This window comes from Macrobrachium rosenbergii, chromosome 51, assembly GCF_040412425.1.
Source record: "Macrobrachium rosenbergii isolate ZJJX-2024 chromosome 51, ASM4041242v1, whole genome shotgun sequence".
Lineage (NCBI taxonomy): Eukaryota > Metazoa > Arthropoda > Malacostraca > Decapoda > Palaemonidae > Macrobrachium > Macrobrachium rosenbergii.
Window position 1 is genome coordinate 53,623,496 of NC_089791.1, and position 12,594 is coordinate 53,636,089.

The 12,594-nt window shown below is 35.0% G+C and overlaps 1 protein-coding gene across 5 annotated transcripts in view; it reads right to left on the bottom strand.

Annotated features, from left to right (window-relative positions):
• LOC136833416 (Na(+)/citrate cotransporter-like) overlaps window positions 1–12,594 on the bottom strand; it is a 59,682-nt gene that overhangs the window by 16,247 nt on the left and 30,841 nt on the right. For 2 of the 5 annotated variants that reach the window (XM_067095551.1, XM_067095552.1), the window contains exons 2-3: window positions 2,795–2,913; window positions 1,858–2,107 (exon numbers count right to left, since the gene is read on the bottom strand). In XM_067095551.1, coding sequence (XP_066951652.1) covers window positions 1,858–2,107; window positions 2,795–2,911 — 367 coding nt within the window. In that variant the 5' untranslated portion in view covers window positions 2,912–2,913. Of the gene's footprint in view, window positions 1–1,857; window positions 2,108–2,794; window positions 2,914–7,215; window positions 7,511–12,594 lie in introns of those variants that run through there. The other 3 variants (XM_067095553.1, XM_067095550.1, XM_067095549.1) reach the window with 3 other exon arrangements.

Genomic DNA, 12,594 nt, shown 5'->3' on the forward strand with positions numbered 1-12,594 from the left:
ACAAGAGTCCCTGCCACACTCAAATTTCAACTTCCAAATCGTGAATGAAACGTCGGTGCCAAACCTTCCACAACATCAGACGCTAATGCTCTATTCACACCCCATCCCACGCCTCCTGGGTAATAAGGAGTGGAATGGAATGGAATATAAAATTTAGGCCAAAGGCCAAGCTCTAGGATCTGTGATAAGGTTATTCAGTGCTGAAAGGGAAATTTAGAGTAAAGAGGTTTGGAAGGTGTAAAAGAAGGAAAACCCCAAACCTCGCAGTTGCACTATGAAACGATTTTTAGGAGGGTGGAAAGTCAGAAGGATGAAAGAGAATATGAAGGGAGGTACAATCAAACGAAAGACAGGGGTTGCAACTGGGGGCCGAAGAGACGCTGCAAAGAACCTCAAGTAATGTCTACTGTGCACCGTGTGAGGTGCACTGACGGCACTAACCCCCTACGGTGTCCAACAGCATTCTTCTTCCATGAAATATCCTGCACTGCGTCTGGGTTCTTACAGATATTGCCGTATCCAAGACGTGTGCAGTGTAACCGTTCTGTTTCTTCCGTTTTTTTTTTTATGCGTCAGCATTATCAGACTTCCGTGACTCTCCCTTGCCCCCAATAATATGTGGTTATAAACACAAAACATAAAAAAAAAAATGTTTGGAATGTTTACGGTAAATATTTGTCAGAAATTTGCCAAAATCTATCAAATTCTAGTTTAGAAAATCTCATTGATGTTTTTATTGCTACGAAATATGTTTAATGCTCAATTACTCAGTTTATACTTTACCCTAACAAAAACAACTTTCATGAGACCACAATCTGTTCAATGTCATTTAATCATTTTCAAAAATTAATTAAGTGTTGGAGAACTGGAGAAAAACGCCAACTGAAAGCTGCTGGTGTCCGAAATTTTAATCTTTTGTAATGTAGAGTTTTACAAATTTAAGCTCACCTGCTTTCCGTCATTCTGGTTAAATTTAGGACAATGATGGATAAGACAGGGGACATGGGTCATGGGAGGCGGTTACCAGAGGATAGGAAGTTGTGGGGAGGAGGAGGATGGTCTGGGCATGTGGTCATTGCATCTGAGATTAAGGTATGATGGTAAGAGATATTTTTTTCCAGGCATAGATGAGTTTCTTGTAATGAGGATGGGACCTTATACCTCTGAAATGCAAAATCCCTTGAAAGTTTCTGTCAGTTTTATATACTAGGTAACTTTCCAGAAATAAGGAATCTCCCTGAATTATTATAGTTTATCTTTTACTACAGTCAAGCATTTAATAACATTGCCAAGAGAAAATAATTATAGAAATCTAATGATATTGGTAATGAGTTACAATGATGGTAAACGGAGTATGCCTAATTGTGAATTTCCTTTCTCTTTTTCTTGCTATTATGATGCTCATTCTCATGGGAAACTCATCTCATATTTACTCACGTCTCCATTCACAAAACAGCAATAACTGTCTTTTGTCAACTATACTTGTTGATTATCACGGGACTAGTATACTATGATAAAAGTCATAACTACTGATGATATTGTTTTAAAGACACTGATACCTTAGGATTTTTGGATTATGTCCTAACAGTCACGCAAAAAACAATCCTTCAAGAACGGGTCCATTACGGAATGACTGTATACTGTAAAACAGTGCTGACGTTGTCCATAAGGGTCTTCAGCTGAAGATTCAAAGTGAGAAAGAAAGAAAGAATGAAAGAAAGAGAGAGAGAGAGGGAGAGAGAGAAAGAAAGGAACACAGCATAAAATTCAAACATGAATTGATAAGTAACCTCTTGATAAGCCTAACCCTGAATCCTTTCTTCTTCTCGAACCGCTAGACCGAACCCACTCACTCACCCATGTGCATCATGACGAAGAGAGCGATCCTCTTGTGCAGGTTGCAGTGTTCTACGGCCACCGCCATGATCAGACCGCCCATGAACATGAAGTTCGTGTCCTTCATGTAGACGGCCGTCACGGCCCTCGTGCCCAGGATCCCGAAGAGGGGGAAGGCGAAGACGGGTATCAGCGCCGTCACGGCCAAGGGTATGGCCTCCGTCACCCAATAAGTAGCCATGACTAGGATCACATAGGCGCAGCGGAACTCCTGGTGGGGAATTAAGAGTGCTCAGTATGGGGGCATTACAACTGTGTGTGTGTGTGTGTGTGTGTGTGTGTTTCAAGGACGGAATACAACTGAATAGAGAATTTAGGCCAAAGGCCAAGCAAGCGCTGGGACCTATGATGAGGCCAATCAGCGCTGAAAGGGAAACTGAATGTAAAAAACGTTTTAAAGGCATAACAAGAGGAAAAACCTCGCAGTTGCACTATGAAACAATTGTTAGGAGATGGTGGAATGTAAGATGGATGAAAGAGAATATGAACGGAAGTACAGTAAAAGGAATGAAAGGGGTTGCCTAGGGGACGCCGCAAAGAACCTTAAGTAATGCCTACAATGCACCGCGTGAGGTCCCCTGATGGCGCTACCCCCCTACGGACGTTTAAGAATCCAGGTATTTAGTGTAGGGTCATTATAACTGTGTGGTGTGTGTGTGTGTGTGTGTGTGTGTGCCTTCAAGAGAGAAATGTTAAAAAATATAAAGCATATCTTAACATTCTGCCTTCAACCATTTTCTTTTTCTACTATAATTCATTCTTGACGTTTCATTTGCATGCTCATAAAAAAGTGTCATTTTCTGCCCATCTGAACAATTACTTCTATTCTGTTCAACCCCATCTCAGGATCAGTATACATAATGAAATATATTGAAACTCTGATAATCACGATACTTACAACTGTATGCCCAATGACTGCCACAGGTAACAGGGCAAATGGCGTGATAAATAACAACAGGTATTGCCAATAGTGGGCAAGACATCTTAGGCACTCTATCACCGACGGCCTACTCATCTCTGCAAATAAATAAATAAATAAATAAATAAGTTAATATATAAAGAAATAAATAAATGTAAAATATAGCGAGCCATTCAAGTTTTTAAATTGGAATTTGAATGTAAAATTTAGGCCAAAGGCAAAACCCTGGGACCTATGATGATGTCATTCAGCGCTGAAACGGAAATTGAGAGCAAAAAGGCTTTTTAAAGATTTAACAGGAGGAAAACCTCGTAGCTGCACAGTGAAATAATTGTTAGGAGAGGGTGGAAAGTAAGATGGAAGAAAGATAATACAAATGGAGGTGCATTAAAAAGAATGAAAGGGGTTGCAGATATGGGTTCAGGTGTTAAAAACATAAATGGTAAGTATGAGCTGGTAAACTATAATATTAAATTATTAGTGGTATTTAGCAAGAATGTAACCAATGTAATTAACAAGATTCTGCCCTGGAGCACAAAAATACTTGCAGGTTTACAAACGTGAGTATGTATGTGTATGTATGTATGTATGTATGTATGTATGTATATATATATATATATGCATTTATCACTTTTACTTAAAAAATTTAACTACTTTGTCTGTAAATTATAATTTCTCTTTTTAAGGTACGATTGTCAAAGATTAAAAAAGGTACAATATGTATTAAGCTTAACCATCTTTTTAAGGTTTTACATCAAGATGAAAAGCCTTGTATGATAGTCTATTAGGCTTGAAGAGATATAATGAAAGAGGAGTTTCATCAATACTATATTTACGTCGCCTTATAATAGGCTTCACTGTTCAACACTTTGTCACATACATTATCATATTTTATTACTGATCAGAGGTCAATATTGAAAGCTTTTACTGCTCTATCTGCTTACAAAGTGAAAGAACCTATACAGGAGTAATTTGTAGAACGATAGATAGGGCTGTAAATGAGGTGTCGATTAGGTATTGTTTGCAAATGACATTAAATTTTACAGGTGACGGTAAACACAAGCTGCAGGCTCTGGTGAAAGTTTGAGAGCATTAGTGCTAGAATGCAAAATATATATTTAGCGTCATAAGACTGGAAGTCAAATACAAGCCAGAAAGTTTAAGCAATCAGTGTAGATGTGGCAGTGTCAAATGCTGGTTTATGAAAGTAGCTGGGAATAAATGTTATGGATGGAGGTCTGGTTTGAGAAGAGGTACATCCACACAAAAATGATGAAGCTCAGAAGATTAAAGGTTTGGAAGAAAAGAAAAAAAAAAGAATGTCAGGAGAAGTAAAAGCTGAACTGCATGAAGGAATTTTAAGTCAGAACGTTATGGAAATGGGGTAAGTGTTGAATGAAAAATGAAAAACAAAATGGAGAAGTTAATGCAGTTTGTCTAACTAGTTTACGTGGAGAAAGGAGGGTTGGTTAAAAACGTGGAGATACATGGATAAAAGGTGGATCATAATATTATGGGATCGTTTCGTCACACAGAGAGAGAGAATTACACGTCAAAAAAGTGTAGGTCTGTTAACAGACTGATGTCAAATTATCTAATGTCACAACTGGAAATAGCGTTTAGTTCGGAAGTCTTTAGAGGAAGAAAAGTAGAATGGAATGGAATATAAAATTTAGGCCAAAGGCCAAACGTTGGAATCTATGGTAAGGCCACTCAGAGCTGAAAGGAAATTGAGAGTAATAAGGTTCGAAAAGTGTAACAGGAGGAAAACCTCGCAGTTGCCCTATGAAACTATTATGAGATGGCGGAAAGTAAGATGGAAGAAGGAGAACATGAACGGAGGTACAGTGAAAGGAATGAGGGGGTTGCAGCTACAGCAGGGGCCTACGTTGGCAGATGCGGTGGAATTCAATACATATGTGAGCAGTACAATCTGTGGGCAGGGAACGTGAAAGCGTTGATGAGTAAGTGTATTAGGCAGCTAATGCTGTGAGACTATTATTATTTTTTTTTTGCAAAAGTTCGTCGCTGATTCACTAATTAAATGATGAAAGTGTCAGTAACTGATGTCTCATTTTTTAGATGTTAGATCTAATCCTAATTATGAAAATTAGTTTAACGGTCAGCAGGAAATATATATATATATATATATATATATATATATATATATATATATATGTATATATATATATGTATGTATGTATGTATGTATGTATAACTGCATATGTATATACATATTTACATATACAACATATAGCCTATGTGCATATACATATATTTATATATGTATACATACAAAGATTATATATATATATATATATATATATATATATATATGTATATGTATATATATATATATATATATATATATATATATATATATATATATATATATATATATATATACACAATCATAATATTGTGTGCTCCATACTAATGATTATCCTGCGTGCGAATAAAAGCTGGGTTTATATTCATATTGATAATTAACAGCCTTTGTTACTATTTGTGGAGACGGAAATAAGGTGATACAAACACATTCCAACTTACAACAGGTCTTAAGCATCTGGTGTGAGCTGTAATGAATTGCAACAATGCTCTAAAAGCCTGCAGTATGTATGTATGTATATATATATATATATATATATATATATATATATATATATAATGTAATATATATATATATATATATATATATATATATATATATATATATATATATACAGTAATACATATGTATATATATAAAATAAATATTATAAATATAATTGTAAATATATATATATATATATATATATATATAATAGTAAATATATATATTATATAAATATAATCATATATATATATACATATATAAATACAGTATATGTATATCCTGAAAATTACCACCTGACATCTCCTTGTGACGTTTCGACTTATAGGCTAATATATATATATATATATATATATATATATATATATATATATATATATATATATATATATATATATTATATAAAAACAGTGCATGCCTTCACGTTACGGCTAACTAACTACCAGTGCTTGATTCAGTGTTTAAATCAACAAAGATGCAATCCTTATTAACATACTGCTCCGGCTTCACCTGTGGTTCAAGCCCGGGTCTTCAAAGTAGCAGAAGTGAGTGTCCTAACCTTTAACCACAAGAGGAAAATCTTTTTCTGAATTAGCAGTTAACTGCTTTTATTTAGCCACGTAACTGCAAAGAGACATTTAAATCAGGTCCTTTTCACTGAGGTAGAAATACCAATGATGGTAGGCTATACGTATACATTTCCTAATGTTTCATGCAATGAAGCATTAGACTAGGCCTAAGTCATTTTCTTCAGTGAGCTGTGACACTGAAGAAAGATTTTGCATAAACGCATCATGCTCTGAAGTATTAAACTAGGCCTAAGTCATTTTCTTCAGTGGGCTGTGACACTGAAGAAAGAATTTGCATAAAATATGGATAGTCATAGAAGCAAGACTATCCTCATTTCAGATACAAAAACAGCCATAAATGATTTAAAATTGAAGTAAATGCGTTTCCCATTTTTCATATTTAATTTAGAGCTTAAGAGATAAGAAATAGAAGTTTTACAAACCATCATGAACTACAAACGACATATCCATCTCTCTAGATAATTAGAGTATATCTGGAGGGTAGCAAACTAAGCCTTAAAATATTTTATGCTAATATAGCCTAGAGTAGTCATAAGCCAAAAAAAAACTTTTTTTTCTGCCAAAAAGTTATTTAATTTTTGCCTCCCAAACCAATCTAGATTTTATGATATATATATATATATATATATATATATATATATATATATATATATATATATATATATATACATATATATACAACCTTACCTTAAAATGATTTACAAATAATAATGATTTGTTTCTCGAGTCTTCATAAATAACTAGACAAACGCGTTTAAATTCGATGTAACTCCTGAGTAAAATATATAATAATAATAATAATAATAATAATAATAATAATAATAATAATAATAATAATAATAATAATAAATGTAACGCTATAATTCAACTGGAGTCAAAGCTAGCAAAAATATTACACGAAGAAAAGACGCTTTTCCAACACTGGCAGTGGCCTGAGCACAATACAGCGTTCCCTCACAAACATAAACGAACACTTTCTAAAGATTTATTGTGCTTGTATTGATATTTGTCAAGCTTAGCGAAACCAAGCAATTTATACCACCGTTCCTTTTATTTAGCAATAACTTCTGCATCACCACAATAATGAACAGTCACTTTAAAAGCACAAACACGCCGGAGGAGTGCAAAATCATTTAAAAGTTTGGAAAAGACGTTAAGAGCAGACTCTTTGAGTCCCCCTTGTCCTGTTAGAACTCATAAATAAACTTCATAATTACTTGAATACTTGATATGCGGCAGTGTCTTATTACCGGAAGTGCTGCTGTCTTTATGCATTCTACACGCAATTCATTAATGCTTTCACATAAAACGACATAGACCGAATTCTGCCACAAATGCTTGAGGGAGACTACTGACACCGTGTCTGGGACTCAGACTGCGTTACCTCCGCTCAGGACAGGCTCCTCCCACTCTCGTACTCCATTGGGGCCGTCGATAATTTTTTCATCGAATACTTTCTCTGTCACGCTCTTATCGTGACATTCGCCTGTAATTACTAGTACAGTTCCGCATACGACCTTTATGCTTTAATACTGAAAGCACAGAGTAAAATCTTCCTCGTTAGATTTTGAAATAGTGAAACGAAAGTTTCAGGCAAGTTTTCTCCTCCCCGTACCCACTTAGCCGCACAATAGGCCTATCGCGGGAAGGAATCCGGTTTCGAAAGGCCTATTTTCCTTGGCCTTAGCATACTATGAAAGTGTTTGAGATATAGCAGCTTGGTCGGCCTCGTCCAGCTCTGTAATATTCGTATGTTCAATTTATTAGTAAAAGAATTTATAAACTTTGTGACAAACGTTTTATTGCCACCAACGGTCAAAAATAGGAAAATAAATCTAAACTTATTCTTGTCTCGCGAGTTCGAACCGCCAGCTGACGGGGGAAGCCTTAAATAAGCAGCTCGGGTGTTAATTTTAGGCCTATGTAAAGGCAGTGTCTCACGAGTTTGTAGATTCGCATTTTTTGGCCTCTAACCGTCAAAATCTTTCACTATGCAGCCAATATTGATCGAATAACTGAAGCCGCGCTAGCTCACTCCTTCGTGACATCAACTTTATATTCTGTGTGAAAGCTAAAAAGATTGTGGCTACCTCGTCCAAAGTTTGGCGGCAAGCTGCTAGATGTCAGACAATGAACCCTAGTGACCCCACATTTTAAGGCATTAACGAGGACCGCGACTGAACACAGTTCTACTTTATCTGAGCACGGGGAATTTATTACAATCAGACTCTGTTACGGCGTAGTCCTATAGCTTAAAAGCAGGGAACTTTTACGGTGAATTCAACCTCATTCTGCCTAAACGGGCTTCATGGAATTAATAAAGACTACTTTCACCGTGCAACAAGTGACTTGCTCTTCCTGTTATATTTCAATTGCTGTTTATTCCTAATGGTTAGTTTATCTCAATTCACTTATTATTTATGTCATTCTTTTCCTTCTGTTTTCACTGCGTTGGGTATTCTGCTCTGTGAAAACTTCAGGCTTGTTCCATACGAATGTTTGTTAATTTTAAAAATAATAATAATAATAATAATAATAATAATAATAATAATAATAATAATAATAATTATTATTATTATTATTATTATTATTATTATTATTATTATTAAGTAGGATAAAATTACCCATAAAAAAAGTTGTATCTGAGATGTATTGGTATACATTGAAACAACTAAATATTAAGCACTCGACTTTAAAAGGGATTTCTTAATCCGGATATTCTGGAAAGCAAATAATAAAAAAATAATAATAATATGAAGAAGAAGAAGAAGAAGAACAACAACAACAACAACAACAACAACAAAGAAAATTAATTATGCGACTGTCTTTCACCAGCCTGAACTCTGCAATACGACAAAGAATATTCTTAAAGATAAAACAGACTGCCTTTAGAAACTTAGTAGGTCATTCAAAATCTGTCGGTCTTTTCCAGGGCAACATGTAAAATAAATAAAATGTTTAATAATCAGTCACGTGACAGAAACAAATAATTCAAAAGGTTCCCCTTTCACTTGTTCGACATCACTCCTCTGTAGGGGAACTCAGATGTTTAAACTTAAGACCTACTACTCGGCCCTTAATTTTTACGGCTTAAATCATTCACTTTTATTCATTTCAGTGCCTACAATGCATTCACTTTATACCGCTCGCTTCGATGTACTTGTTACTATCTCTCTCTCGCTCTCTGCATCCCTTCCTTCTTGGCGATTTCCTCAAGAGTTGGAGTAAAATCAAAACTTTGATATAAATCTGAAACTCAAAATGCACTCATGAAAAAGTGAAACTTATAAAAAAAAAGTCACTATAAGTAGCCATCCATTCAATACTCATGCTGAAGTGGTGACGAGAATTACCACAAAAATGTACTTGTTCTACTGCTTTTATCAATCTCCTGTCGGTGTAGATCAATTGGCTTCATGCCAGTACGGGCTCTTGCTACTGGAGCATTCCATAAAAATTATAGTTCGATGCTAAACTGCAGAAATCAATGCTGTAATTGTCCAACAGTTGCCACTAGGCCTAATTACAGCCGCGACAGAGTTCTCATTTTCTCACAGTTAAAAGTCACTTCCTTGCAGGTATTATCTTGGATCTGATATCATAACAGCGTTGAAAAGTTATATATATATATATATATATATATATATATATATATATATATATATATATATATACACACACATATATATATATATATATGCATATACATACAGACATACATACATACATATATATATATATATATATATATATATATATATATATATATATATATATATATATATAATAATTACCTGCTTTGTCTGTTCGTATTCTGCGGATGCCAACTTTGCAGGTGGTCGGTTTAGATTCAAGTTGGACTTTTGCCAATGCAGAAACGTGTCCACGGGAGACCCCTAAGTGTTATTTAGTGTAAAAGGGAATAAGGAGCCTGGTGTGGACCACTAGAATTGGTCAAACAACCTGACGTTACTTTTTAAGTTGATATTCTTTAGCGTTAGTTCGTATGAATGTCTGATGTGAGGGAACGCACTGCAAATCAATATCCAGGATCCACAGAAGATCTTCTCTGGATCCTGTCAATAGCATTAAGACCAAGGGAGGAAACACGTTGGATTTCTCTTTCTCTCTCTCTGATGTTAGAAAATCTCTCATTTCCTGTTATAGTTTTACTGTAAATTCTTTTCCATGATACAATACAATTACAGGGAATGTCAGAGCTAGGCCTTTAATTATAACTAGGAAAATAACGACTGTCTTACAAATTGTTGGCTCATCTCACATCCACAAACACACACACACTATGAATAAAATTGGTAGAATGTATGTTCATTCATGTAATGAGAGAGAGAGAGAGAGAGAAAGAGAGAGAGAGAGAGAGAGAGAGAGAGGTGAGGTTTATAGGTCTAACTCAAGTCCAGGTCTTCCTCTGGCTCCATAAAAAAATTAGCAGATTGTATGTTTGTTCATGTAATGGCAGAGAGAGAGAGAGAGAGAGCGTATTGGACATTTGCGGTCGTGGGTTGAGTCATACTGACAACGGTCGTTATCATGACGAGTGTTTGAGTGAGTGATAACGTTATTCAGAAAATGGATGTTTTGTCTATGCAGTAAATGAGTCGGTAACCATGGAAAAAAAAGAGTTTCTTTTCATTTCTATAAATGAAAGTCGAATGGGATTGTGGTGTTACCTTATACATACATACATACATACATACATACATACATACATACATACATACATACACATATTTGTGTATATGTATGTATGTATGTATGTGTGTGCGTGGACGCGCGTTTTTGTTTGCTGATACATTTTTACACGTCTGGAATAATAATAATAATAATAATAATAATAATAATAATAATAATAATAATAATAATAATAATAACGTCGGATACTAATGCAAGAATCACTCTACTACCACTACTATTATTATTATCAACAATATTCATATTTATAATAATAACAGTGTTACTAACAAAAGAGCAAAGATACATTTAACAACAATAATAATAATAATTTCATTATTATTATCAGCAACAACCTCAGTAATAAAAGTAATAATAATAATGTCAGTAATAATGATATAAAAACGACACCATCACCTCGCTCATTCTCTTGATTGACTAGATCCAGGTGCAACTTCCTCCCCCCAACTCCCTCCCTCCTCCTCTCTCTCTCTCTCTCTCTACTGCATTATGCCTCTCGATGCTTTCGCTCGCGGATAAGAGAGAGAGAGAGAGAGAGAGAGAGAGAGAGAGAGAGAGAGAGAGAGAGAGAGGAGAGAGATTCATAAGATATTAAGACGAAGAATGAAAATGTAAACATTATGACATTTAAGAATTTAAAATATAAGAAACTAGTATGTCATTTATTCCCTTCTATGTCTTCCATGCATAGGTAGCACTTATGCATCCATTATACATAATACAGAGGTATACATAGCACGAACATTTTGATATACATATAGGAAATGAATGATATAGGCCTACGTGCGGACGCATTCACGTGCGAGAGCATATATAGTAACTTTATCAACTGACGTGTGAAAGAGTATTTTCCTTGCAAACTTCTAAAGAATTTCAGTTATTCAGTGACTTATATTTCACACTGACCTCCAAGCATCGAAACTCCCTTCCAACTTCCATTTTTTTTCTGGTTCTTATAATCCTCCATCTTTTCTGAGGCAGAAATACCTTAGGCCTACTCTAAAACCTCCAAAACGCGTCACCATAAAATGTAATTAAATTATTCAGTTGATTTTGTGTTCTAATATTTATTGTCCATTTGCAAAAAAAAATGTTCGTTTTTGTTTGATGAAGCGAGTCCAGCTCTCGAGGAGGCGGATATATGGCGCCACTGGAGACCAGCCGAGCAGAAATAAAAAAAAATATATATACAGGTAGGCCTAATGCGCCACATCCCTCTATTATACGGATTGTCGTAGGGCTATATCCTTGGCTGAGGTGAAAGTCGACATCAACTGGAATATGGCCTTCCCATAGTTGCAACATCACTTGGGTCTATTGTTTTCTTTGTTTATTAGTTGTTCATTTTTTCATTGTTTTTTATGTGACAGTACACGTGTGCATGAACGGATAAAGATTTACAAATTCAATTCTAGACGTATAAATTTCGAGTAGGAACAGAGTCTGGTTTGACAGCCTTCTCTAGTTACGACTTTTTTCGTTACAGTAAAAAAATATATAGAAAACGTAATCACACACACTCACAAAATGCCATAGCTTAAATATTTTCTCAGTGAATAAATAGGATTCCAGTCATACAAGTCACAAGTAGCCTTAGACTGGAATATCTTCAACCTAGGCCTAGTCAACGTCCAATTAGGTCTCCAAACTAACTTGATCAAGCATATATTCCTCGTCACTATAAACATTATAAATAGTAATTTTTGGTTTAAGTCCTTCGATCTATTTCTTCACAACACCTTCAAACAAATTATATCTTAACGGGTATTAGTCGTCATTTTTTTAGCTCGAAACCTGTGAAGAGCTTAGTATCAGCAAGTTGCACTGCAGTAATATTAATAAGTGACCTTATTATTGGACTATGGCAAGGTTATAAGAATGGG